The sequence below is a fragment of the Trachypithecus francoisi genome, unplaced genomic scaffold, assembly GCF_009764315.1.
Source record: "Trachypithecus francoisi isolate TF-2019V2 unplaced genomic scaffold, Tfra_2.0 Lachesis_group18, whole genome shotgun sequence".
NCBI classification, from domain to species: Eukaryota; Metazoa; Chordata; class Mammalia; order Primates; family Cercopithecidae; genus Trachypithecus; species Trachypithecus francoisi.
The window spans coordinates 1,662,788-1,690,359 of NW_022681463.1; the positions used below are offsets into that span (position 1 = coordinate 1,662,788).

The window sequence follows — 27,572 nt, forward strand, 5'->3', positions numbered from 1 at the left end:
CTCAGCACTAAACACTTCTGAAGTCACTGAGGACCCCAAAGGGGTCCATGTTCATGTGGGCTGTACGGACTGATATTTACCGTATTCTTAGTTAAAACCGAGAACACTGAATAGTGTTTCTGTTTAATTTGAAGAACAGGAATGCACAGATGTTATCTCAGCCATCAGAGCAGCTGGGGCATGCGGGGCGGCCTCCGGAGACCCCCAGTGTACACTTGAGAAGGGAGGACAGCAAGAAAGGGAAGCCCGGAGACCCCGGGTCAGCCTGTTTAACTGACACCATCTCAGAGCTCCTCGAGTGCATTTCACTTAGAAGGAAAGAAATGTATTCCAGGGTCTTCCTTTTTAATGGTGCAAAGTGCATTTTAGTAAATGTCCTCATAAAGGGTCCTTCCCTGGGTCCATATCTGGAACACACACAGTGGGTCTGGAACTGGCCTGGGAAGTCCAGGCGCCAGCCTGGGTGTGCTGGGACTGAGTTCTGAAGCAGGGGATGGCCAGCTGTCCACGGCACACCCGCAGGAGGCCTTCCGCTGTCCGTCCATCCTTTCTGCACCTGCATAAGCAACAGTAACCCACTGAAGGGCCAGGTCGAGGCCCTGCACCGTTCCACACAGTCTCCATCTCGGGCCATCCCTGGATGTGCACATGCCAGGCCTCACCTCCCCCTGGCCGCCCTAGCGGGATGTCCACTGTCAAGCTGTGTCCAGCCAGCCAGAGAGCACGGAGGGGCTTTCTCCAAAGCAGAGTGGCTTTCCAGTTAAGGACAACGTTTCCCAACAGGGGTCAACTTGAAAATGAAGTTTAGCTTTCTGAGTACTGTCAGGAAACTTAGTGAACATTCCCGGTGATTCTCCCGTACGGCAGGAGGAACCCCCTCGAAACTGCGGGCGGTGCTTTAAGCACTTGACAAGTGTGGGTGCCCAGCTCCGCTGAGTTGCTGGAGGCGGTTCCCTGTTTGTCGGGGTTGGGGCTAAAATGTTTTGTATGAACACAAGCTAAGCGGCATTGTTTCTGGAGGATGATAGCACTCCAGGTAAGGAGAGTAACTGCCTCTCCAGAGCTTCTCAGAAGCAGAGGCCCTGCAGTCCGTCCGGTCTCATAAGGATGACTGACATCCATTCCCTTTGTTCCTGCAGACTGCATCAACAAGTATGGGTCTCCGTACACCAAAAACCCAGGCTTCGCCACCTGCGTGCAGAGTAAGTCAGCCTCCTTTCCTGGGAGCACTGTGGGTTTGGATGACTTTAGGCTTGGCTGTGGTTTGTGGAGGGCCCTGAATAGTTCTGGGTTTTTTTGTTTTTTTGGTTTTTTTAGGTTTGGTTATCAGATTCCTTTCTTTTTTTTTTGGTTTTATTTTCTTTTTATTTTTTTTAAATTTTTCTTTATACTTTAAGTTCTAGGGTACATGTGCACAACGTGCAGGTTTGTTATATATGTATACATGTGCCATGTTGGTGTGCTGCACCCATTAACTCGTCATTTACATTAGGTGTATCTCCTAATGGTACCCCCTCCCTCCTCCCCCACCCCACGACACGCTCCGGTGTGTGATGTTCCCCTTCCTGTGTCCAAGTTCTGTCTTTTAAAGAGCTGTGGTCTTTTCCTGAGGCCTGCTCCCTTTTCACCAAACTTTCTTTTTTAAACAAGTAAATTTTGACGTTTTAGCTAATAGGCAATAAATGCACATGGAACAAAATGTAAACACTTCACAGAGTGTGATGCGGAAGCCCGTGCCCGCCTCTGAGTCATCCAGTCAGACACCACTGTAGTTACAGTTCCAAGAATCTTGTGCTTAGACATGTAAACATGCGTGAGCGGCCTTCCACTCTTCACATGCACGGCAGCTTAGCACACGCGGTCTGTCCCGTGCCTCTGCAACTCTGTCTGTACAGAAGACCCTCTCTTTGCGTCTGTCTCACCTTCACGCTGGCATTTCCAGCTGGTGCCATCACACGGGCTTAGCCCATGCGTGTTGGCTGACGTCCAGTTTATTTCCAATTTCCATCGTTATAAACAAAACTGGCGAGACATCCTCGTGCACCTGTCACCTCCCACACGTCTCAGTGCGTCTGCGGGATGCATTCCCAAGGATGGAATTGCAGAGGCAGTCCTCATGTTTCCTTTGGATACAGGCCTCAGCCGCCGCCCCTGCAGGGGAGAATGAACTGCTTTTTTAAACTTTTGATCTCTTCCAATGTAACAGGTGAGAAATGACATCAGTCATTTCAGGTTTTTGTTTTGTTTTGTTTTTTAACTAATGAGTAAAGCTGTACTTCCTAGGTTTAAAAACTGTGTATTTCAGCCAGGTGTGGTGGCTCAAGCCTGTAATCCGAGCACTTTGGGAGGCCGAGACGGGCAGATCACGAGGTCAGGAGATCGAGACCATCCTGGCTAACACGGTGAAACCCCGTCTCTACTAAAAATACAAAAACTAGCCGGGCGAGGTGGCGGGCGCCTGTAGTCCCAGCTACTCGGGAGGCTGAGGCAGGAGAATGACGTCAACCCAGGAGGTGGAGCTTGCAGTGAGCTGAGATCTGGCCACTGTACTCCAGCCCGGGCGACAGAGCGAGACTCTGTCTCAAAAACAAAAACAAAAACAAAAAACTGTGTATTTCTTTTCCTGTAAACTGTTGTTTATATTTTTTGCCCCTTTTTCTCAATTTGTAGGCGTTTGCAAATTAGCCATTGGTAGTAAAGTTATCAAACATTTTTTCAGCTTGCCACAAGTCTTTTTTGTTATTTTAAAATTATCATAGAATAAGAGTGATTATTTTGGGTGTCCTGTATGAATTTTAACATACCTGCGGCACAACCCACACAGCTCCCCTCGCACTGGGTCTGTGGTCCCCTGGCGTCACCTGTGTCTGGTTTTAGATGAAAGGCCACCTTGGTGAGTCCCTGCGGGTGCTGAGAATGGAGACGTGGCAGTACAGAGTCATCCTGGGAGAGGCAGGAGTCTCTTCCCAGGCGTGGCTTTGCAACCGGATCCCAGCCAGCAGAAAGAGTCAGAGGTGGCTCAGTCCCACTCCCCAAGCCCCATGCGCTGTCCGTGGGCATCTCTAGGCCTCCCAGACTTGGATCACAGACCCCAGCCCAGGAGCCACAGACAGAGGAAATGCTCAGTGTAAACATGGGAATTGGGGGGTGGCCCTGCCGTGTGGCCCAGCCCGCCCTGACCTGCAGCCACACGCAATAGCCTGGTGCCACGTAGGGCCCAAAGTCTGCATATGAGGCAGAGGCTCCTGTGCGCTCAGAGGAGACAAGCAGATCCTGCCACACATGGTTTATCTTAGTGATTGCTAAACCAATCTCTTTTTTTAAATTCTATTTTCACACTTTTTATCTTCTCTTAGTTCCTGGGCTTTAGGCTTCTCCCCAAGATGACAAAACAATTATCTGCTGTTAGGTGTTTTCATCTGTGATCCGCCGTAATTTCTTTTGATGTGATAGACGAGGTGGGGATGTAGACTGCAGGCACAGTTCCTGCCCCAGCACCACACGTTTGAAGTCTGTCTCGTCCCCGGTGCCTCGCCTGCCTCCATCCTCATGTGCCCGGTGCCTCGCCTGCCTCCATCCTCACGTCCCCAGTGCCTCACCTTTAGACTTGGCCTCATGCACACGGGTGGGTCTCCTATGCCCTCCTCAGTCTTTTCTCTGGTTGTCTTGCTTATATTTTAATACAACTAAACTTTAAAAAATAGTCTTAAAAACCTAAAAAAGCCCTTTTGATATTTTTAACTGGGCTTGCAATTCATATATTGGAGACTGTCTGAACAGCGTTGTGCTTTCCTCACCCCGGCACCATCCTGTCCGTCCCTTGGAGCACTTTTCTTCCTGTGTGCCCCGCGCTTCCTTTGCCAAGTTCACTTCTGGCTATTTGTAGCCAAGAAGGCCGTCCTTTTCATGGCGTCGCCTCGCTTGCTTGCGTGGATGAAGATGACTGATTGCTACATGTTCATTTCTGTTCCCGCCGCCCAATAGAGTTATCTTGTTTTGGTTTATTGTTTCCTTTGTGGCATCAGCGTCCCCGAGTGCAGCCAGCTGGGGAGAGGAGGGCAGGGTCAAGATCCTTGAGTTTGTTCCCTGTGTGATAGGAAGAGAATCTCTTGCTGTGGTTGCTGCCAGAGGCAACCCATGCAGTTTATAAGGGGTCCACCTGCCCCAGGCCAGAAGCTCTGGCCACTCTCCCTGAGCCGGCCCTCAGAGGCTGCCCTGCCTGTGGCCTGGGGCTCTCAGCTTCTCCTCCAGAGCACATGGCTGGGGCCTCTGATGTTTGAATGCCTCAAAAGACACCTGGCGGTGAAGAAAGTGCTTTGGGGGCCACAGCAGGCAGCCTCACACTCCCCTCGGAAGGCGCCTCCGGAGGACGGGGCTGGGGCAGCCTCGCCTCCTGTTCCTATTCATCAATCCCTCGTGAAAATTCTCTGACTTGGTGCTCACAGTGCTGTCTTGGCTTCAGTTCACTGGTTATCGGTTATTGTGAAATTAAAGCCATAGCCCCGTAGAGTCCCAATTCAGCCCCAGACAAGCCGGCCCCCAGCGGGCCTTGCATGGGAGCCTGTGGCCCTCGGGCTGTCCCAGGACCCAGGCAGCATGATAGACGGAGGGAAGAGGCCTGGGAAGAGTGTAGGCTGCGTTCCCGGGTGCCCCTGAAGAGCCTCTGCTTCCATTTCTTTCCTTTCCCATGGACACATCTAGCCTCTCCACTGCTGAACACTCCTGTCCTGCCCTAGCGGCCATTTGGTGCTTGGATTTCTCGGCTCCTTCGGCCCATGGGTTTCCCCAGGAGGGTCAGGTCCCCACAGGCTGTGGCCCAGGCAGTGGTGGCTGAGCCCCGGCTACACCCCACCCCCGCCACAGGGAGCGTCCCCTCGCCCTTCCCTCGGACAAAGAGGGCCCTGGTCCTGGCCTGTCACCCCCCAGGAAAAGGCCCTGGCTGCCAGCACTGGCTTCAAATTCCAGCCACAGCCATGGCCGCTCCCTCCTGTCCTTCAACGCAGTCATGGGCCGAGCTGAGATAAACTCTTCACCTCCTGAACTCTCTGCAGGCGCCGGCGCCCAGGGCATGACCAGCCAGACCGACTCCCTAGGCCCAGCTTGCGGGGTGAGGGTCAGAGAAGTGGGTGCCCATCAGGGAGGTGGGCGGGGTCAGGGAAGTGGGTGCCCTCTGGGGCCTGCAGAGGTTTCTGTCTCTGTTGGTTTCCCTGCTGTGTGGAGGAAATTCCACAGACATCTGCTGGGCCCCAGCTGAGTGTCTGCCCCTCAGATGTGGTTCCGTCCTTGCATCCTAGAGGTATCAATACATTCCCAACAGCGAAATAAATGAGGTGGGGGAGGCCCCGGGGTAGGCGGCATGAGACTGGGGACCACTTAAGAGCTGGGCACCCGGCAGGAGCAGGCACTGTCCCTCAGCCTCACTGTCCTCAGCCTCACTGTCCCTCAGCATCACTGTCCTCAGCCTCACTGTCCTCAGCCTCACTGTCCCTCAGCCTCACTGTCCCCAGCCTCACTGTCCCCATCCTCACTGTCCCCATCCTCACTGTCCCCATCCTGTCCTCAGCCTCACTGTCCTCAGCCTCACTGTCCCCAGCCTCACTGTCCCCAGCCTCACTGTCGCTCAGCCTCACTGTCCCTCAGCCTCACTGTCCCCAGCCTCACTGTCGCTCAGCCTCACTGTCCCTCAGCCTCACTGTCCTCAGCCTCACTGTCCTCAGCCTTACTGTCCCTCAGCCTCACTGTCGCTCAGCCTCACTGTCCTCAGCCTCAGGGACACAGGTCTTTCCAAAGGGCGTTCCAGGCAAAGTCAGGACCAGTTTCCCAGCCCTTCGCATCACATGGGCAGGTGTCCACTTCTGAAATGACTTTAATCTCTAACCAAACATTGTAGTAGCAGCGCACAGCATCCCTCCACAGTGGGGGCCTCTGAGGGGTCAGGTTCTGGTGCCGGAGGGTTGGGCCCTGCACAGGCCGCCTGCCCTGCACGTGTCTGACTCCCTCCTGCCCCCAGAGCCTCTTCATCTGAGGCCAGAGTGGCAAAGTGGACGCGCCCCTCGTTTCTCTAGTCCAGGCCAGACCTCCCCCTCCCAGGCCCTGCTGTGACCACATTGACATCTCCAGACGCCCTGCGGACGCAGCATCCAGGTACAGCCGGGCCACGGCAGGGTCAGGGATGGGGCCCCGGCCGGCTCCTGGTGGCTGTGCTGATGCAGAATCCCTGGTCCTCGTCCTTGTTTCCTCAGCCCCAGCCCCTGTGTGCTTCAGGGTAGAAGGCATTTATAGCGACCTGCTGAAAATAGCATCTTAGAAATACTTTGAGACGTGAGCTCTGTCCACACCTGCAAGTGTTCTGTTGGCAGTCATTTGTGCAAAACAAGCAAACTGGAGGCGTATGGAGGAAACTGGGGGGCAGATGGAGGAAACTGTGAGGTGTACAGAGGATACTGAGGCGTATGGAGGAAACTGAGGCGTATGGAGGAAACTGAGGCGTATGGAGGAAACTGAGGCGTATGGAGGAAACTGAGGTGAATGGAGGAAACTGAGGCGTACGGAGGAAACTGAGGCGTACGGAGGAAACTGAGGCGTACGGAGGAAACTGAGGCGAATGGAGGAAACTGAGGCGTATGGAGGAAACTGAGGCGTATGGAGGAAACTGAGGTGTATGGAGGAAACTGAGGCGTATGGAGGAAACTGAGGCGTATGGAGGAAACAGGGATACAGAGGAAACTTGAGGCGTACGGAGGAAACAGGCTTATGGAAGAAACTGAGGCGAATGGAGGAAACGGAGGCGTATGGAGGAAACAGGCGTATGGAGAAACTGAGGCGTATGGAGGAAACAGGCATACGGAGGAAACTGTGGGGTGTACGGAGGAAACTGAGGCATGAGGAGGAAACTGGGGCATGAGGAGGAAACTGGGGCATACGGAGGAAACACTGAGGCGTGCGGTGAAGCATCGTAGGAAGAAGCCGGTGTGGTCGGGCAGCTTTCCCAAGAAGTCTAGGACTTGTATCAGGGCTTGTGGTGAGCTCGGTGCCTGGACCCGCCTGGGAGGACAGGGGCCGTGTCTGTGCTGGCCACAGGCAGTGACTAGATGAGCTGGATGAGTTGGAGGAACGCAGCTTCATGAACCATAGACCCGCCCGCCGCTCACCCTGGCACCGGGCACCAACCAGTGCAGGTGGGAGGGAAGCGGCTCCTGCACTGACAGCCGAGCCCGGACCCTCTGTTGGAAACACCACGTTCCACAGACCTGGTGGGAAGCATCACCTTGGGAGCCTCAGGAGTGGAAGCGACGCACGGCAGTGAGAGCCCATCCGTTGAAGACTCGATGTGCCCCCGCCAGAGCTGACCCCCTCAGGATGATGCTGGCCGAGTGCTCTGGGGTCCTGCTGGCCCGGCCTGCGCTTTTCCCAGGGACTGGTCCTTATTGAACGTGTGTGAAATCAACGGACAGGAGCCCTGTCTCAACCAGCCGGGGCCCCACCCAGGGTTCCCCACGGAGCCGTGTGTGGCTAAGCTGAGCGTGGCTGAGTCCTCGTGTGGGGCGGCGCTGAGTGTGGACCGCGCCCCTGAGCACTGCCATGCCCAGCCCCGAGCTGCTGCTGCTTGGCCAGCAGCTGTGAAAGGGTTCTTTGAGCTCCGGGTGTAATTGTAGTTCTTTCTGCCAACTTCCTGGGGCTCAGGCTTGCGTAACCGTGCTCTCGGGGGCTTCCCTGCCTGCCTCTGGGACGTGGTTTCGGTCCGTATCCTGGAAACGTTTGTGAGCAGCTCCTGGTACGGGGACTCCTTGGGAAGCAGCTGCACTGGGACGGGTTCCCGCCCTCAGGCCCTCACCCACCCCCCTGCCCTCTTGCCCTGCAGGAGCTCAGCCCAGGTGATCGCCCTGAGAGAGGGCAGCACATATCTGGCCTAAAGCCGTCAAGACACGTGGAGAGGGGGCGGCTAAGAAGAAAGAGGGGGCTTCCTGGAGGACCCCTCTGGCAGTGCAGCCTGGGCTTGGGGTCCTCTCCGCCATGCCCTGCGGGGAGAGTTCACCAGAAATGGGCTAGGGCTGGCCAGGGAAGGTGGAATGTTTTGAGTCCACCTGGAAGGGCCCCAGGTCAGCTGGGGGTTCTGTTTGCCTGCTCCCCGGGAGGTCCGAGCTCCTGGGCCTCGCGCCAGGCGGTTCCTGCTCCTTTGCCCTCGGCCCTTCCCACCTCGTGCGTCGGGCTTGCCGGCACTGCCTCCCAGCTGATCTGAGTTTTCCTGGAGCCGGCCCCAGGGCCCGCTAGCCTGTTCTGTCAGCCCTGGGCCAGCCCAGGGGGCTTGGGTGCCCGGGACCTACCTCAGCCTCCGCCTCTCAGAGCTCCTCGGGGCTGGACCCGAGGCACCGTGGCTGCCCCACTCCCAGCTGCGTCGGGCACAGGGGGGCACCATGGCTGCCCCACTCCCAGCTGCGTCGGGCACAGGGGGCACCACGGCTGCCCCACTCCCAGCTGCGTCGGGCACAGGGGGCACCACGGCTGCCCCACTCCCAGCTGCGTCGGGCACAGGGGGCAGCTGCATGATTTTCCACTTTGTGTCCCCAATCAGACCTCCCTGACCAGTGCACGCCCAACCCCTGTGATAAGAAGGGGACCCAAGCCTGCCAAGACCTCATGGGCAACTTCTTCTGCCTGTGTAAAGCCGGCTGGGGGGGCCGGCTCTGTGACAAAGGTAAGACCCCCACAGCCACGTGAGGCTGAAGACAAAGGCAGGGTCTCCCTCCCTCTCCAACCCTGTCCTGATACCCACTCCTCACTCCCACTCCAGGGCACGGCGGTGCTCAGGCTACTCTCTGACAGCCCCAAGGCCGCTGCAGCCCTGAGGTATCCTGCAGCCCCAGCATTGGGAGGAGCTGCGGTCTCCTCTCTGGGAGCAGGGGCTGGAATGAAAGGAAACACCAGGTGGTGCCTCAGCGCCCACTGACTGAAAGGCGGGGGAGAAATTTCACCTCTGACCGTCCTTGAGTGCAGACCTGTGGTATCAGTGAAGACCCTGGAGGAAGAATGGCTCCAGGGCCTGGTGGAGACCCCCTAGGGGAGAGTCCAGCAAGCCAGCCTGTCCCCTTTGGCAGGTCCCACCCCAGAGGTGACCTGGGAGAGCTTCGCTCAGGAGTGGCCAGCTCTGGCCTGGCCTTGTCTGTCCTCAGGCACCCAGAGGTCACTCCTGGCCTGCAGCCTCCTCCTGCAAGCACGTGGGTATCCAGGGAGCTGAGCCCTGTGGGAGGTGACTGCCAGCAGCTTCCCGGGCTGAGACCACAGCAGGGGATCCCCCGGCGACTGCCACCAGCTCCCCGGGCTGAGACCACAGCAGGGGATCCCCCGTGCCCTCCCATCATCACCTCCACACACAGGGCCAGGACCAGGGGCCTTGAAACGCTGGGGCTGCTGAGGGGGGTGTGAGGTCCAAGCCCTGGGGACCCCCTGCTCTAGACAGAGGCTGTGCACCACTGGGCTCCCTCCCTGCTCCAGGGCTGGGATGTGCACCTCTGGGATCTCTCCCTGCCCTAGACCGGGACTCTGCACCCCTGGGCTCCCCTTCAGGCCTGTGCTTGTCCCCAGATGTCAATGAATGCAGCCAGGAGAACGGAGGCTGCCTCCAGATCTGCCACAACAAGCCGGGCAGCTTCCACTGTGCCTGCCACAGCGGCTTCCAGCTCTCCTCTGACGGCAGGACCTGCCAAGGTAAGGCCCTGGGGTGAGGCCTCTCTCCTCTCCCCACCTTCTATTTTTGGTCACATCTGCTCTTCTGCAAGAGGCTGCTGCTGGCTGGGCTCCTGTGGTTCTGGACGGGATGGGGCAGCCTGCAGAGACTGCACAAGCCCAGGCCAGCAGCGCAGGGAGCTACTCGGCATCACATCAGGATGACTCACCCGGCATCTGAGGGCCAGAACTCAGAGGCTACACTGCTGGCTGCAGGGCCTCGTCGCGTCCCCAGAGCCTTGCAGAGCCTGGGAGTGCTCCGGGCTGCTGCGCAGTGAGCTTGTGGGTCAGAGTTCCAGGCTAGGGCCCCGCTGCCGCCCACTCTCCCCAGCGTCCCCAGAAGCACTCCATTGTTGGTCTCCCTCCGTCTGTTCCCTAAATACAGCCCTGCCCTCCCCATTTCCCTTCGTGTTTCAGGCTGGGGTTCCCTCGGCCCAGGGCCAGAGCTGGGGAGCCCCGGGACACCCCAGAAAGTCACTATGAATGTGCACAGCCCCGATGCTGTCCTGGGTGCTGCTCCTGCCCCTGGGGCTTCGCAGGGGAAGCACCTTCCTCCTCCCTCCTGCCTTGGATCTGGACATGCCCAGGCGTGTCCCTGAGAATTTCTGGCATAGTTCTTACCGCTGCTGCTGGCTGTCCAGGACACCAGACTGCGTGGACAGGACAGACAGTTGCTCGGGGAGAAACAGGCCCAGGAGCTGGAGAGTGAATCTGACCAGACAGGAGGGGCCACACGCTGTCCCCCGATTTCAAAAGGCAGCTGCTATTTGTGTCCACTTTGATGGTTCCCTTCCCTGACCACCCAGGAGTTTGTCCTGCGTGCAGATGACGCGATTCCCATCTTAACACATAAACCCATTTCCCCGTTCAGCTCCTCCTCCTCCTGCCTGGAGGACAGAGCCCCTCCCATCACTGCTCTATCCCTGACCTGGAAGACAGCAGCACCCCAGGTTTAAAGAGAGGTGAAGACACAGCCAATCCTGAGAGGTGACGTCTAAAGCACCTCACATGGGTCCCTGCGCCAGTCGGGCACTCCTGGCAAAGTCTGGGCTTACAGTTACTGTCCACGGTGACAGGCATCCTACCCTCTCCTCCTCCCCATCCTCCTCCTCCTCTCTTCTCCTCCTCTCCCTGTTCCCCCTTTTCCTCCCCCTCTTCCTCCTTCTCCTCCCCTCCTCCTCCTCATTCCCCCTCTTTTTCCCCCCCGCCTCCTCCACCTCCTCCCATCCTCCCGCTCCTCCCCCATCCTTATTTCCCCCTCTTCCTCCCCCACCCCTCCAACCCCTCCTCCACCTCCTCCCCCCCCCCCCCACCTTCTTCTCTTCCTCCCTGCTTCTCCCTGTCCTCCCCCTCCTCCTCCCCTTTCTTTCTCCCCTCCTCCTCCCCTTTCTTTCTCCCCCTCCTCCTCGCCCTCCTCCTCCCCTTCCTCCCCCTCCTCCTCCCCCTCCTCCTCCCCCTCCTCCTCCCCTTTCTCCCCCTCCTCCTCCCCTTTCTCCCCTCCTCCTCTCCCTCCTCCTCGCCCTCCTCCTCCCCTTTCTCCCCTCCTCCTCTCCCTCCTCCTTGCCCTCCCCCTCCCCTTTCTCCCCTCCTCCTCTCTCCCCCTCCTCGCCCTCCTCCTCCCCCTCCTCCTCCCCTTTCCCCCCCTCCTCTCTCCTCCCCTTCTCCTCGCCCTCCTCCTCCCTTCCTCCCCCTCCTCCTCGCCCTCCTCCTCCCCTTTCTCCCCTCCTCCTCTCCCTCCTCCTCACCCCCTCCTCCTCCCTCCTCCTCCCCTTTCTCCCCTCCTCCTCTCCCTCCTCCTCGCCCTCCTCCTCCCCCTCCTCCTCCCCTTTCTCCCCCTCTCCTCGCCCCTCCTCCTCCCCCTCCTCCTCCCCTTTCTCCCCCTCCTCCTCGCCCCTCCTCCTCCCCTTTCTCCCCCTCCTCCTCTCCCTCCTCCTCGCCCTCCTCCTCCCCTTTCTCCCCCCCTCTCCTCGCCCTCCTCCTCCCCCTCCTCCTCCCCTTTCTCTCCCCCTCCTCCTCTCCCTCCTCCTCCCCCTCCTCCGCCCTTCCTCCCTCCTCCTCTCCCTCCTCCTCCACCCTTTCTCCCCTCCTCCTCTCCCTCCTCCTCGCCCTCCTCCTCCCCTTTCTCCCCTCCTCCTCTCCCTCCTCCTCGCCCTCCTCCTCTCCCTCCTCCTCCCCTTTCTCCCCTCCTCCTCTCCCTCCTCCTCGCCCCTCCTCCTCCCCTCCTCCTCCCCTTTCTCCCCCTCCTCCTCGCCCTCCCTCCTCCTCCCCTTTCCTCCCCTCTCCCTCCTCTCCCTCCTCCTCGCCCTCCTCCTCCCCTTTCTCCCCCTCCTCCTCCCCCTCCTCCTCCCCTTTCTCCCCCTCCTCCTCTCCTCCTCCTCCCCTTTCTCCCTCCCCTCCCCTCCTCCTCCTCGCCCTCCTCCCCTTTCTCCCCTCCTCCTCCCCTCCTCCTCCGCCCCTTTCTCCCCTCCTCCTCTCCCTCCTCCTCGCCCTCCTCCTCCCCTTCTCCCCCCTCCCTCGCCCCTCCTCCTCCCCCTCCTCCTCCCCTTTCCCCCCCCTCCTCCTCGCCCTCCTCCTCTCCCTCCTCCTCCCCCCCTCCTCTTTCTCCAGCCCCTGTCCTTGCTCTCCTCTGTGACTAAAGGTCTTCATTTCAGGGTTGCCCCTTGTACCCCAGGGCGCTTGGCCATAAACAGCGTCTGTCCCACATTAGATGTTCAAGTCTTAGGATTGTGGTTTAACCCGGTAGTGAAAATTGATTGAAACCTATAAATGCTTCTCTTTGGGGGTTTTGGTTTCAAGTGCCCCTGGGGGGGCTGCTTTTTACTGCCCCGTATCCTGTAGCACCATCATTTAAATGGAACAGCACAGTGTGTACCACCGCCCCTCACCCCTGGACCAAGCAAGGCCCTTCCCAGTTCTCCATCTGCTGGGCTGAAATCAGCCTTCCCAGCCGGGCCTTGATCAGAAGCATGCCCCCAACACCCCGGGAGCTGCCCGGTCAGGGGAGGAGGGGAGGGAATTGGGGCCAGGGCGCATTGGCCCCACAGAGCCTGGGTGTGACGTCCGGGTGGTGCCCTGGCCAGCCCCTGCAGCCGCCTGCCCCGGCCCCGTCTGAGATGCTGCCATGCTGAGGTTGGCCGGTTTTGCTTGCAGACATAGACGAGTGTGCAGACTCGGAGGCCTGCGGGGAGGCACGCTGCAAGAACCTGCCGGGCTCCTACTCCTGCCTCTGTGACAAGGGCTTTGCGTACAGCTCCCAGGAGAAGGCCTGCCGAGGTACCCATGCCACGCGGTCACCCTCGGGTTCTCTCCTCTGATGCCCAAGCCCAGACACGGGTGCCAGTCCACTGCCTGAGCTAGCGCAGTTGCTAACAACCGGGTGCTTCTGGTGAAAGAAAGTCTCTTTCTCCTTGTTTCTATCAGCCTGGTCATGGCGTGTTCTACCACCATGCCTCCACACACGTGAGCACACACACCCATGCCCCTTGTGCACATGAACGTACCGTGCGCATGCATATACACCGCATGTACACACGTGCGTACCCTTCTCCACCTGCATAGATGAGGCCTCTCTCCAAAGGTATGGGGAGCAGCAAGCCTCCCTCTACTGTTCTCTCTTTTCAGCTGCCATAGGGGGACCCTGTTGGCTGCAGAGCCTCCAAGAGGGGCCATGCCCCCAGTGATGGGAACAGTGGGGCTGAGTAGGCAGACAGAGAGGGTGGGGAGGCCCAGGCTGCCTGCACTGACCTCCATCTCCCACCACAGCTGTCGGCGCCTCTGTGCTCCCGGGGACACCTCACTGCACAGCCCGGGCGCTGTCATTCCTAGACCTGCCGTCCACACCAGCCCAGCAGTGGGAGTAGGTCTGGCCTGTTGGGAGCGTCCCCCTGGAACACCTGTAGCACTTTCACTCCCTCACGAAAGAGCCTGGCAGAAGCAGGCCGAGGGTGCAATCGTAGCTTTCCAGTGGGGGGCTACAAACCCCAGGCTGCACCCGTTAGAATCTGCACATAATTCATCAAGTGCACCTTGTGTGTGGTTTGAGCAGTTGTGGTGTGATCCTGCCCAGTACAGTGTAGGGGCCTCCCCCGCTCACCGCCACTTCCCTCTGGCTGGCAGATGTGGATGAGTGTCTGCAGGGCCGCTGTGAGCAGGTCTGCGTGAACTCCCCGGGAAGCTACACCTGCCACTGTGATGGGCGTGGGGGCCTCAAGCTGTCCCAGGACATGGACACCTGTGAGGTAGGCAGCCCCTGGCCCCGTGGGCCTCTCACAGTGGTTCTGGGGGCCCTCGCCGGTGGGGGCTTTCGGGAGAAACGCTTCCGTGAAAACCTGGCTTTTGCTGAGATGTTGGGGATCTCCAGGGCCACGTGGAGGTTTGGGATGAGAAACACTTCTGCTCCCTGGAAGATGTTTGGTTGTATTTATAAAGTCTCTATGGCAACTCCCAACTCACAGTGGACCAGCCTGGTGTGGACCCCAGTGTGACACCCATGGGGCACGGTCCCCACTCTGCCGCGTGCCAGGGAGCCGGCCTGACTGACCTGTCACACCGGTGGGGATGTGGCACCCACACAGGGACGTTTCCGGGCAGGGCGGCTCTCGTCTTTCCTGTTCACTCTGGGCCTGGGCCTGGGCCTGGGCCTGGGGAGTTGACGAAAGTGAGCATTTATTTAAAAAGCAAAACCACAGGATTCCACAGGTGAAACAGCCACCAGGACGGCTTCTCGGAGTCACAGACCTGGGATGCGGCTCTGGGGCTCTTGGGTCTGGGCTGCGACGTTCGGGGCTCCCAGCCAGCCCTCGCCTGGAGGTTCTTTGCCTCACGTACTTGTGCAGAGGGCATCGGGCCCCTGCCAGGCATCCAGCTCACCCTGGCTGCCCACGGTGGGCAGAGCAGGCCGGCTCAGCCCCAGCCCCTCTGTCTTCCAGGGGCACCAACTCACACCGGCCTTGGTTCTGACCCCATAGGGCAGCATGGAGGAACCACAGCCCAGAGCAGGGAACTTTCTGGGACAGCCATCTTCAAGGCGTCCATATTTATTTCATAATGGTGTATACTCTTTTATGATTCTCTGTAATTTTTGTATGCTTGACATATTTCATAATTTAAAAATAAAGGGTCAAGGGAAATGGGCAGGGAAGGAGGTGACGGGGACCCCGAGAAGCCCTGTGGGAAGCAGCTGGTGCGAGCCCGTCCTTCACCTGGGAGCCCCAGTGGTGGGGCGGGTGTGACGGTCTCTGGGGCGTCGGCAGCTAGAGGTGAAGCGGCCACACTCCCGAGGCATGGGAGGGACAGTGGACCCGCTGCACGGCTGGGGCCTGGGGCTCAGGGGAGCTGGAGTGGAGGCCGCGTCCCCGACCGGCGGCCCCGTCTGTGGCCTGGGGCTCAGGGGAGCTGCAGTGGAGGTCACTGGAGGTCACATCCCCGTCTGTGGCAGGACATCTTGCCCTGCGTGCCCTTCAGCCTGGCCAAGAGCGTGAAGTCTTTGTACCTGGGCCGGATGTTCAGTGGGACCCCTGTGATCCGACTGCGCTTCAAGAGGCTGCAGCCCACCAGGTGAGGAGGCATCCACAGAAGGCAGCACAGCTTAGCACGGCCAAGATGCTGGCTTCACGGGGCCTGGGCCCGCGCTTGGCCGTACGCCCGGCGCTGACTCATTTCTCCTGTGGGTGCCCAGGCTCGTAGCTGAGTTTGACTTCCGGACCTTTGACCCGGAGGGCATCCTCCTCTTCGCTGGAGGCCACCAGGACAGCACCTGGATCGTGCTGGCCCTGCGAGCCGGCCGGCTGGAGCTGCAGCTGCGCTACAATGGCGTCGGCCGCGTCACCAGCAGCGGCCCGGTCATCAACCATGGCATGTGGCAGACGGTGAGTGTGCGACAGCCGCCCCTTCCGGGCCGCACGGGGTTCTCCCTGAGCCTGACCCGGCTGTTACTCGCTTGTGCAACCGTGGAGATGAGCTCTGGGGTCTATACCTGCTGCGTGTGGGCAGGATAGGGACCCCTGCCCCATTCAGTTCATGCTCTGGGGGACAAGGACCCCCTGCCCTGTTCAGTTCATGCTCTGGGGGACAAGGACCCCCTGCCCCGTTCACTTCATGCTCTGGGTCCCAGGGACCCCTGCCCTGTTTAGTTCATGCTCTGGGGGAGAAGGACCCCTGCCCTGTTCAGTTCATGTTCTGGGGCACAGGGACCCCTGCCCTGTTGAGTTCATGCTGTGGGGGCTCACTGCAGTGCTCTAGGCCTCTCTGCTATTTCATCACGTATCATCCTGGCTCCCTCCAAAGGGGGCCTCAAGTGCAGCCTGTGAGTTTGGTCTCCCGGAGTTCAGGTCGCTCTTGGCTCAGGTGAGAAGCCATGGTTCTCAGCCCCGGGGGACCCTGGGCTGTGTCTGGAGGCCATACTGTTTATCCTGAGCGGGGTGGGGAACAGAGGCCAGGGCTGCTTGATGCTGCACGCAGGGTGCCCCAGCAGGGGAGGAAGCCACCACTGAACCGGCACCACAGGTGCAGCCCCTGCCACGCGTGTCTCCCTGGCCGTGGACAGGCCAGGCGCCACCCACCCACCTTTTCCCGTAGGACGGTGGGGACGCTGACGTCCCTGAACTCTGGCTCCCAGGGCCTGCTGGTCAGTGCAGTCATGCATGCCAAGGGTCCAGGTGACCTCACAGGGGCTGCCCCTTGCCAGAAACGTCCTGACCACCTGGACCCCAGCCCCACGGGCAGCCTGAGGGGTCCTGGTCAGACCTGCACTTGGGCAGCTGTGGGCGGCGGTAAAACGCGCCCACCCCACATCCCCATCCGTGGAGTGAGAGGGTCTGTAACCAACCAGACTCCTGCCCACAGCGCCGGGCCTCCCTCCCCACACTGGGCTTTCAGAAGTAAAAGCTGGGAAGAAAGGTGGAAAGCACGTCATGTCCTTCAGAAGTGAAGATGAAGTGGAAAATTCACCCTGGCCCCTGCAGATGAAACATTGTAGACTTTTGCTCATATTTCCATTCTGCAGAGTAATGCCTCGCCCCATTTTCCCAGTCTCTTAAAGGAACAGCATCTCCAAGAGCAGGAGGCTGTTCTCAGCAAAGCTACAGAAAGCAAATGGAGGGGAAGCAGTTTCAGGGATGGAGCCACGGGGTGAGGGGCCCAGGGCAGGTGGCCGGAGGTGAGGTCGCTGTAGGGAGCGGTGTTGTATAGACCTGCCCAGTGACGCACAGCGGCCGCCACGCCCCAGCAAGACGGGCCCTTCCCCAGCAGGGGTACCTCGTGAGGACCCCCCTCAATTCCACCCTCTCTAGCTGCTCCCCAAACCCAGCTGACCCGAATTGGTACCATGTTTTTGTGACTCAGTTCAAACCCAAATACCTGAAAGGTGTTTTCACACAGGAAGGAGGATATTCTTCTGAAGCTTAGGAATATAGTGTATCTAGTGTTAGACTTTACAGGTTTCCTGTGAGGAAAGTTTCTGGTGACCACATTGATGCATCGAGGGCCCTCCTGGCCCAGATGATGAGCATGGACTTTCCGAGGTCAGGTCCCTCTCGGCTCAGGTGAGGATCAGGTGGTCTCCCTGTTGGCCCAGGTGAGGATCAGGTGGTCTCCCGGAGGTCAGGTCCCTCTTGGCTCAGGAGAGGATGAGTGGTTTTTCTGCAGTTGGGAGCCCTTCAGAACGTGCACTCCCACCTCTTCTCATGGCACTGCCTCTCTTCAGATCTCTGTTGAGGAGCTGGCGCGGAATCTGGTCATCAAGGTCAACAGGGACGCTGTCATGAAAATCGCGGTGGCTGGGGACTTGTTCCAACCGGAGCGAGGACTGTATCATCTGAACCTCACAGTGGGAGGCATTCCTTTCCATGAAAAGGACCTCGTGCAGCCTGTGAGTACCATACCTGTGCCTGTGTGGACGCGCCGTGTGCTGGGATCCCGGGAACAGTGTCAGGAAGGCTCAGTCACGCCCTGCCCTGTGTTTACGATTAACCAGATGTGGGGAGGACCTAGAGGAAAGGTTTTCTAGAATTTGACAAAATCACGGTACAGCTATGTCATTAATTTTACCATCTCTTTTTATGATACCCATCTAAGTTTTCATCTGAATTGATAATAAAGTTGTCTATTTTTCAGTGAAGACAAGACACAATGAAATTATTCCCTGGCCGGGCGCGGTGGCTCAAGCCTGTAATCCTAGCACTTTGGGAGGCCGAGACGGGCGGATCACAAGGTCAGGAGATCGAGACCACCCTGGCTAATATGGTGAAACCCCGTCTCTACTAAAGAATACAAAAAAACTAGCCGGGCGAGGTGGCGGGCGCCTGTAGTCCCAGCTACTCGGGAGGCTGAGTCAGGAGAATGGCGTAAACCCGGGAGGCGGAGCTTGCAGTGAGCTGAGATCAGGCCACCGCACTCTAGCCTGGGTGACAGAGCCAGACTCCGTCTCAAAAAAAAAAAAAAAAAAAAGAAATTATTCCCTAACAGAACAACAAACTTTTTTGGGCAATTTCCAAGAATATTTGGGTTTTGTAACTCTGCTATGAGTCTCATAAGGGAAGAACAGCCATGGTGGGGCAGCCAGTGTGGGCCCTTTGTCCAGCTCCTGCCTTCTCTCCCCTTCAGCACAGCACACGCCTGTGCCCCCGACCTGTATCTCCAGCCCCCACGCACTGACATCTAAGCCTTCATCCTGGGTATTTTCACTTCCACACCAGACAGGAGAAAGGCACAGAGGTCTTTGCATCTGTGCGTGCTGAGTGTCAGCAGTGCCTGTGCTGAAGCCAGCCCTTCAGTGTTATGAGGGGCACCTGCTTCCCAGGCCCACAGACTGCCTGGTGCTGGGACTGTGCCTGGCTCGCCCCTCCTTATTTCACACATAAGGGGGTTGCCCTGATTTGCCCACAGCCATATTGAATATTGAATAATTCATGTGAGTGCTGGATGGTTAAACAATCCATACTGTTTGACCTTGGACCCACATGGCCTTTTCAGTCCTTTCCTAGCTTTAAAATTAACCTGTTATTTCTTGAGCATACACCAGTGCAAACAGGTATTCTGCAGTGGGTCATTTTGTAAAGTGAGGAAACCTTCTGTGAAATCACCACCACCAGTGGGATTGGCCCATTTTTGCAGTAGATCTGCACTTGCCGCGGCTGCGAAGGCACCACCCACTGCCTGGGGCGTCCGGCATGGGCCTCTCGCTCCCAGGAAGCCACGGAGATTTCTCTGCCTTTCCAGATAAACCCTCGTCTGGATGGCTGTATGAGGAGCTGGAACTGGCTGAATGGAGAAGACACCACCATCCAAGAAACAGTGAAAGCGAACGCGAAAATGCAGTGCTTCTCGGTGACAGAGAGAGGCTCCTTTTACCCAGGGAGTGGCTTTGCCTTCTACAGCCTGGACTACAGTAAGTCTTTGGCTCTTCCCGTTGGGGTGGCTGTGGCTGCACCTTCAGGCATACACTGAGAGGAAGCAGACGGCCTCAGATGGCAGTGTCAGGACAAGCTGAGGCTCCTCCGGTTCCAGGGCAGGGCAGGGCGGGCAGAGGTGTGCGCAGAGGCCCACCTCTCAGGATGGCTGTGCAGGTCACTCAGTTCAGAGTCAGCCAGTGAAGAAGAATGACAGAGATGTGCCGAGAAGATGCTTGCCAGGCCGGTGCTGGAGGCCAGGGAGGCCCTAGAGGGTCCTTTGCAGAAAGTCCTGAGACAGCACCAGCCTTAGGACTTGTCCAGAGGCACATGGAAGCTCTCAGTAATGTGGTGGACACTGCGGTCACCGATGACCCGGTGAGACATCTTTAACAGGAGGTGTCTAAAAACAGCAGTGAAGCTACCTGCGGCACAGTGAACCCAGGCCTGAAAAAGGAGGACAGGGTAGGTGTGAGCTGCTGGCCCAGTCCTGCGGTGCCTTGGGGAAGGTGCTGCCGCCCTCCCCGGTGAAGGCCCTGGGGCTGCTGTGCGGATAGTTACTGCTCGGTCCGCCCTGCCTCACATTCCCACCCCACATGGGTCCCACTGGGGCACCGCAGCCCCACCCTGTTCCTGAACACCGAGCCGTTTATGGCAAAGCCCCCACATGCACAGAGGGCAGACAGCGCCCCCTCCATCAGATCTCAGGGCTGCCAGCCCTCAAGCACCCAGCAGGAACCCCAGGTTCAAGGGGGTCCATGTGGAGCAAAGGGGAGGGTCCTGCCCCGTCTCCTGAGCCAGATCCAGTGTCAGCGTCTCTCCCTGGGTGTCAAAAGCATGACCGTGTCAGGAAAGGCATCTGTGAGAAAAGCCCGTCTGCCACTGTGCAGGCATTCTCCCTCAGTCTTGATTTTTCCCTTACAAATCTAAAGCATCCTTACAAGTCTCTTAAAGACAGAAGAGACTTGCTGAGAACGGTAGCACCGGCCTGGCTCACTCTGCAGTGACTCAGCCTGGGCTCAGGCTCACAGATCTCCAGGTCTGTGCAGCCTCCACACGAGGAGCCACATGGAGCCGGGAAACCTTCTTCCTGGGGAGAGCAGAGGCCGGTGACCTTGTGAAGCCCCTGATGGCCAGCATGTGCCCAGCTCCTGACAGGAGCTTCCTTTTTTTTTTTTTTTTTTTGAGATGGAGTTTCGCTCTTGTTGCCCAGGCTGGAGTGCAATGGCATCATCTCGGCTGCACCTCCCAGGTTCGCACCACAACTTCTGCCTCCTGGGTTCAAGCGATTCTCCTGCCTCAGCCTCCCGAGTAGCTGGGATTACAGGCATGTGCCACCACACCCAGCTAATTTTGCATTTTTGGTAGAGATGGGGTTTCTCCATGGTTGGTCAGGCTGGTCTCGAACTCCTGACCTTAGGTGATCCACCCACCTCAGCCTCCCAAAGTGCTCAGATTACAGGCGTGAGCCACCACACCCAGCCGGGAGCTTCCATTTTAAAGGACACCATCATCTCTCCTTTCACAGGTGATGGGAAGACCAGCGAACAGGAGAATTTTTGTTGTTACTTTTTGTTTCTGTTGCTGTATTTTTGTTACTTTTTCTGATTTTGTGTTTCAATGCCGTAAATGGTTGTTGAGAACTGACATGGCGGGTACCAGCTAGGGACAGGCAGGACAGGCGATGTGGGTTTGAGGTGCACACAGCCCGTGGGAAAGAGACAGGGAAGCCAGCACAATTCACTATGACCCCACTCGGCCCGCAGTGCGAGGCCCCCGATCACAAATCCATACACATCGATTTGGGGTCCTTTTTCCTAAAAGGACTTTGGAATTCTGGGTGAGTTAGAAACACTGAAAACAGGGTGGAGGTTTTATCTTCTGGCTAAGGTCTGCGAAGGGCTCAGCGTGGAGAGGACATGCGGTGGTATTCTTCCTGGGAGAACCAGAATTCAGCCGTTTCTACTAACATACGTTTTGGGGCACTTTTGTATGAGCTACGGATGCCACGTGATTTCATTCAGATGCATTACATATGACACACGTGAGGTTCATGCGCACAAGCAGCACGAGTGGAAAACCCCACTGAGACAGCAGCAAAGACTGACAGCGCAGACCCCAGACCACGCGTGCTCCTGACAGCGCAGACCCCAGACTGCGCCTGCTGCTGACAGCGCAGTCCCCAGACCGCGCATGCTCCTGACAGCCCAGACCCCAAACTGCGCATGCTGCTGACAGCGCAGACCCCAGACCCTGTGCTCCTGACAGCTCGGACCCCAGACCGCGCGTGCGCCTGACAACGCAGACCCCAGACCTCGCGTGCTGCTGACAGTGCAGACCCTAGACCGCTGTGCTCCTGACAGCTCAGACCCCAAACCGCGCGTGCTCCTGACGGCCAGAACCCAGACCGCTGTGCTCGCGACAGCACAGACCCCAGACCGCGCATGCTCCTGACAGCGCAGACCCCAGACCCTGTGCTCCTGACAGCTCAGACCCCAGACCGCGGGTGCTCCTGACAGCGCAGACCCCAGACTGTGCATGCTCCTGACAGCTCAGACCCCAGACTGCAGGTGCTCCTGACAGCGAAGACCCCAGACCGCGCATGCTCCTGACAGCTCAGAACCCAGACTGCTGTGATCCTGACAGCTCAGACCCCAGACCGCCGTGCTCCTGACAGCTCAGACCCCAGACCGCGCGTCCTCCCGACAGCTCAGACCCCAGACGGCGGGTGCTCCTGACAGCGCAGAACCCACACCACGGGTGCTCCCGATAGCGCAGACCTCAGACCGCTGTGCTCCCAACAGCGCAGACCCCAGACCGTGCATGCTCCTGACAGCTCAGACCAGACTGGCCATGCTCCTGACAGCTCAGACCCCAGACCGCGTGTGCTCATGACAGCTCACACCCCAGACCGCGCGTGCTCCTGACAGCTCAGAACCAGACCGGCCATGCTCCTGACAGCTCAGACCCCAGACCGCGCGTGCTCCTGACAGCTCAGACCCCAGACCGCGCGTGCTCATGACAGCTCACACCCCAGACCGCGCGTGCTCCTGACAGCTCAGAACCCAGACCGCGCGTGCTCCAGACAGCGCAGACCCCAGACCCCGCGTGCTCGTGACAGCTCAAAACCCAGACCGCGCGTGCTCCTGACAGTGCAGACCCCAGACCGTGCGTGCTCCTGACAGCTCAGACCCCAGACCGAGCGTGCTCCTGACAGCTCAGAACCAGACTGGCCATGCTCCTGACAGCTCACACCCCAGACCGCGCGTGCTCATGACAGCTCACACCCCAGACCGCGCATGCTCCTGACAGCTCAGAACCCAGACCGCGCGTGCTCCAGACAGCGCAGACCCCAGACCCCGCGTGCTCGTGACAGCTCAAAACCCAGACCGCGCGTGCTCCTGACAGCGCAGACCCCAGACCGCGCGTGCTCCTGACAGCGCAGAGCCCAGACCGCGCGTGCTCCTGACAGCGCAGAGCCCAGACCGCGCGTGCTCCTGACAGCGCAGAGCCCAGACCGCGCGTGCTCCTGACAGCGCAGACCCCAGACTGCCCGTGCTCCTGACAGCTCAGAACCAGACCGCGTGTGCTCCTGACAGTGCAGACCCCAAACCGCCATGCTCCTGACAGCTCAGAACCAGACCGCGCGTGCTCCTGACAGCTCAGACCCCAGACCTCGCGTGCTCCTGACAGCGCAGACCCCAACTGCGCGTGCTGCTGACAGTGCAGAACCCAGACCGCTGTGCTCCTGACAGCTCAGACCCCAGACGGCGGGTGCTCCTGACAGCGCAGAACCCAGACCGCTGTGCTCCTGACAGTGCAGAACCCAGACCGCTGTGCTCCTGACAGCGCAGACCCCAGACCTCGCGTGCTCCTGACAGCTCAGAACCAGACCGCGCACGTTCCTGAAAGCTCAGACCCCAGTCCGCACGTGCTCCTGACAGTGCAGACCCCAAACTGCGCCTGCTGCTGACAGCGCAGAACCCAGACCGCTGTGCTCCTGACAGTGCAGACCCCAGACCGCGCATGCTCCTGACAGCTCAGACCCCAGACCGCAGGTGCTCCTGACAGCGCAGACCCCATACCACGCATGCTCCTGACAGCTTAGACCACCCCCCCCCCCCCCCAGACCGCGCATGCTCTTGACAGCTCAGAACCAGACTGGCCATGCTCCTGACAGCTCAGACCCCAGACCGCCGTAATCCTGACAGCTCAGACCCCAGACCGCCATGCTCCTGACAGCTCAGACCCCAGACGGCGCATGCTCCTGACAGCTCAGAACCAGACCGGCCATGCTCCTGACAGCGCAGAACCCAGACCGCTGTGCTCCTGACAGCGCAGACCCCAGACCTCGCGTGCTCCTGACAGCTCAGAACCAGACCGCGCATGTTCCTGAAAGCTCAGACCCCAAACTGCGCGTGCTGCTGACAGCGCAGGACCCAGACCGCTGTGCTCCTGACAGCGCAGACCCCAGACCGCGCATGCTCCTGACAGCTCAGACCCCAGACCGCAGGTGCTCCTGACAGCACAGACCCCATACCACGCATGCTCCTGACAGCGCAGACCCCAGACCACTGTGCTCCTGACAGCTCAGAACCAGACTGGCCATGCTCCTGACAGCTCAGACCCCAGACCGCTGTAATCCTGACAGCTCAGACCCCAGACCGCCATGCTCCTGACAGCTCAGACCCCAGACGGCGCATGCTCCTGACAGCTCAGAACCAGACCAGCCATGCTCCTGACAGCGCAGAACCCAGACCACTGTGCTCCTGACAGCGCAGACCCCAGACCTTGCGTGCTCCTGACAGCTCAGAACCAGACCGCGCATGTTCCTGAACGCTCAGACCCCAGTCCGCACGTGCTCCTGACAGCGCAGACCCCAAACTGCGCGTGCTGCTGACAGCGCAGGACCCAGACCGCTGTGCTCCTGACAGCGCAGACCCCAGACCGCGCATGCTCCTGACAGCTCAGACCCCAGACCGCAGGTGCTCCTGACAGCGCAGACCCCATACCACGCATGCTCCTGACAGCGCAGACCCCAGACCGCGCATGCTCCTGACAGCTCAGACCCCAGACCGCAGGTGCTCCTGACAGCGCAGACCCTACCACGCATGCTCCTGACAGCGCAGACCCCAGACCGCTGTGATCCTGACAGCGCAGACCCCAGACGGCGCGTGCTCCTGACAGCTCAGAACCAGACCGGCCATGCTCCTGACAGCTCAGACCCCAGACTGCGCGTGCTGCTGACAGCGCAGAACCCAGACCGCTGTGCTCCCGACAGCTCAGAACCAGACCGGCCATGCTCCTGACAGCTCAGACCCCAGACCGCCATGATCCTGACAGCGCAGACCCCAGACGGGTGTGCTCCTGACACTCAGAACCAGACCAGCCAGCTCTGACAGCTCAGACCCCAGACTGCACGTGCTGCTGACACGCGAACCCGACCGCTGTGCTCCCGACAGCTCAGAACCAGACCGGCCATGCTTCTGACAGCACAGACCCCAGACGGCGTGTGCTCCTGACAGCTCAGAACCAAACCAGCCATGCCCCTGACAGCTCAGATCCCAGATCACGCGTACTGCTGACAGCGCAGAACCCAGACCGCTGTGCTCCCGACAGCGCAGACCCCAGACCGCGCATGCTCCTGACAGCTCAGACCCCAGACCACCATGCTCCTGACAGCTCAGACCCCAGATGGCGCGTGCTCCTGACAGCTCAGACCCCAGACTGCCATGCTCCCAACAGCTGTTGTCCGCACTCTTGGCTCACACTGAGCCCTATGCTGCTGCTCAGAAGCTGCAGGTGAGACTCGAGGCACGAGGCCATGCACCTGTATGTGCTCTGAGGTAGGAGCTGCCAGGCGCTCCTGAAACGAGGACATCAGAGGAAGACAGGGACAGGCCTGCATCCCATGGTGCACAGCCCGTGTCCCCTCAGGCAGGTCTGTGTGGCCTGGTGGTCACCTAGAGCAGATTTGGAAGTGGGGTACTGGTGCGGTCAGGGAGAAACAGCCTGGGGGTCCCCGGTGCCTCTGGGCTCTGGGCCAAGATCTGAACCAGACTCTTGAATTTTCCATCACATCCCACCGCGGCCGGGACTATGTCTCTCAGGGCCCCACTCCAACCTCATTGTGGCCTCTCCGCTGCATCCCACCCTATAACGCACCGCTTTCATCGCAGTGCGGACCCCTCTGGACATCAGGACAGAATCGACCTGGGAAATAGAAGTCGTGGCTCACATCCGCCCGGCCGCAGACACAGGGGTGCTGTTTGCGCTCTGGGTCCCTGACCTCCGTGCCGTGCCTCTCTCTGTGGCCCTGGTAGACTATCACTCCACAAAGAAGCTCAAGAAGCAGGTAGGGCCTCTGCCACCCAGGGTGTCCTGACCGGCTTGCCCCACAGGCACAGGAGCTGCACTCCCTGGCAGGGGACGGAGGGGACCTGGGGTGGGATCCCCAGGGAGCCCCAAAAGCCTCTGACCAGAGGTCCGATGAGCCAAGCCTGGCGTGGGCCGCCCTTCAGACTGTGGGGGTTGTTTGGACACCAGATCACAGCCACACGGCTGACTGGGGGGCCAGTGCCTGCGAGCCACACTCGGCCGACAGTGTGGGGGCTTTTCCCGTTCGGCTGGGCAGACGGTGGCTCACAGCAAACTGAATTAGTCTCTCATGTTTACGTCAGATGATTTCAGCAACAAATTCAGTTTTCCAATTTCCCTGGAAAACTCAGATCTGTGACCTCGGCTGGTGCCCCCCACAGGTCTTTCCCTGGGGGACAGTGGGTGGAGCTGAGTGCAGCTGCCCCTTGGATGAGGTCCCCCACCCCCGGTCCTCACAATAAGTCAGCTGTCTTGGGCCGGGGGAGTCATGCTGTTTTCCCCACAGAACAATCAAGAGGTGACAGAAACAGGTTGTATTCTCTCGCTCCTGTGCTAAGGAGGAAGACATGGGTCAAACCAGAGCGGCCCTTGTTCTCCAAGTCGGCCCACACCAGGGCCACAGAGCCCTCCTGGTTGCTTGGATGCGACAGTGACAGGCTTGGTTCACGCAAATGCTCATCACCAGGGCCAGACGCAATCCCGGCATCTGGAATAAACAGCCGCCCTTATGTAGCAATAGCTGACCCCTGGGCTGGGGAGTAGGCAGCTGGACTGCGGTGCCAGCGTGAGAGCCCACCTGGCTGGGAGTCCACCACCACAGGGTTGGGTCCTGGGTCCCCGTCAAGGACACACCAGTTCCTGGTCAAGTGCAGCCTCGGTCCTGTGTGTGCCTGGGGCTGGGGTTGACCCTCTCACAGTCAACCTGGGGGCCACACCTGCTCCCCCACAGCCTCCCAGGCTGGCCCCTGGCTTTAGGTGCAGAGAAGCTGAGCCCCAGGTGGGGTGGGGGCGTCATCCACAGTCAGCAAGCATCCGGACCCAGGGCTGCAGGGAACCGTGGATGGAGACAGGCCTGCGGCGCGGGGGTGGCCAGCAGCTGTGAGGACCAGCTTGGACCTAACGGCTTACGTGGGGGCGGCCGGCAGGCCCTGACCACATCTCGGTCTCCTGCAGCTGGTGGTCCTGGCCGTGGAGCATGTGGCCTTGGCCCTAATGGAGATCAAGGTCTGCGATGGTCAAGAGCACATGGTCACCATCTCGCTGAGGGAGGGTGAGGCCACCCTGGAGGTGGACGGCACCAGGGGCCAGAGCGAGGTGAGCGCCGCGCAGCTGCAGGAGAGGCTGGCCGTGCTCGAGAAGCACCTGCAGAGCTCCGTGCTCACCTTTGCCGGCGGCCTGCCAGGTAGGTGCTCCCTGCCCTGCTCATCCCGGGTGAGGGGCTCCAGGGATGCCCAGCTTGGTCACCCCAGATCGAACCCGGACAGGCTGGCATTCCTGGTTGTGTGTTTTAAGAGGAAGGGGAAGTCCAGGTGGGTCCTTAGTGGCTATTATGGTGCCTCGGTGCTGGTCAGGTCATTGGCTGAGGCTGAGAAACAGGTACAGGAGCCGGCATTGGCCTGAGTCAGAACCCGTGAACCTGCATCTTCAGGGAGCGTTTGTCCACACCCATCAGACCGGCCCCGGGGGAGAGGGCTGGGCAGACCTGGGGCCAGGCTGCAGTTGGGACCCACGGCTGTCACCACAGCTGTTAGCAGCCAGCTCCTCCCGCGTCCAGCAGGGCCCCCCCCTGTGTCCCATGGGCTCCACAGCACAGAGGCTGGGACCAGGGATGTCCTTGCCATTAGCTGGGAGGGTGAACGGGAAGGCACGTGGGAGCCCGCGAGTCCTCGGCTGCCCGCAGGCTTTCACTTGCGGCAAATGGCAGGATTTCTGTCTTGGCTGCCAGACACAGACTCCACTTAGTTTTAATAAACAGAGCTTTGAAGAGGATGAGAGCAAGCCAGGAGGCCTGCAGCCCAAATGACTCACCGGGCGAAGAAGAAGATCGCGTTTAATCGATGGGACTGTCTGTGCTCCCAGCCGGGA

The 27,572-nt window shown here is 59.4% G+C and overlaps 1 protein-coding gene and 1 pseudogene across 7 annotated transcripts in view; one reads left to right on the forward strand and one right to left on the reverse strand.

Moving 5' to 3' along the window:
• GAS6 (growth arrest specific 6) overlaps positions 1-27,572 on the forward strand; it is a 46,491-nt gene that overhangs the window by 18,206 nt on the left and 713 nt on the right. The window contains exons 4-16 of one of the 6 annotated variants that reach the window (XM_033177116.1): positions 1,140-1,202; positions 5,052-5,107; positions 6,066-6,144; positions 8,573-8,695; positions 9,583-9,705; positions 12,874-12,996; positions 13,840-13,961; positions 15,161-15,279; positions 15,401-15,590; positions 17,426-17,590; positions 18,940-19,108; positions 25,289-25,464; positions 26,661-26,889. In XM_033177116.1, the coding sequence (XP_033033007.1) occupies positions 1,140-1,202; positions 5,052-5,107; positions 6,066-6,144; positions 8,573-8,695; positions 9,583-9,705; positions 12,874-12,996; positions 13,840-13,961; positions 15,161-15,279; positions 15,401-15,590; positions 17,426-17,590; positions 18,940-19,108; positions 25,289-25,464; positions 26,661-26,889 (1,737 nt within the window). Of the gene's footprint in view, positions 1-1,139; positions 1,203-3,600; positions 3,626-5,051; positions 5,108-5,254; positions 5,297-6,065; positions 6,145-8,572; positions 8,696-9,582; positions 9,706-12,873; positions 12,997-13,839; positions 13,962-15,160; positions 15,280-15,400; positions 15,591-17,425; positions 17,591-18,939; positions 19,109-25,288; positions 25,465-26,660; positions 26,890-27,572 lie in introns of those variants that run through there. The other 5 variants (XM_033177118.1, XM_033177119.1, XM_033177120.1 and 2 more) reach the window with 5 other exon arrangements.
• On the reverse strand, positions 4,086-6,531 carry LOC117063463 (annotated as a pseudogene). The gene is made up of 2 exons (XR_004428940.1): positions 5,766-6,531; positions 4,086-5,416 (listed from the first exon to the last, which is right to left on the reverse strand). The product of XR_004428940.1 is annotated as an uncharacterized LOC117063463 (transcript).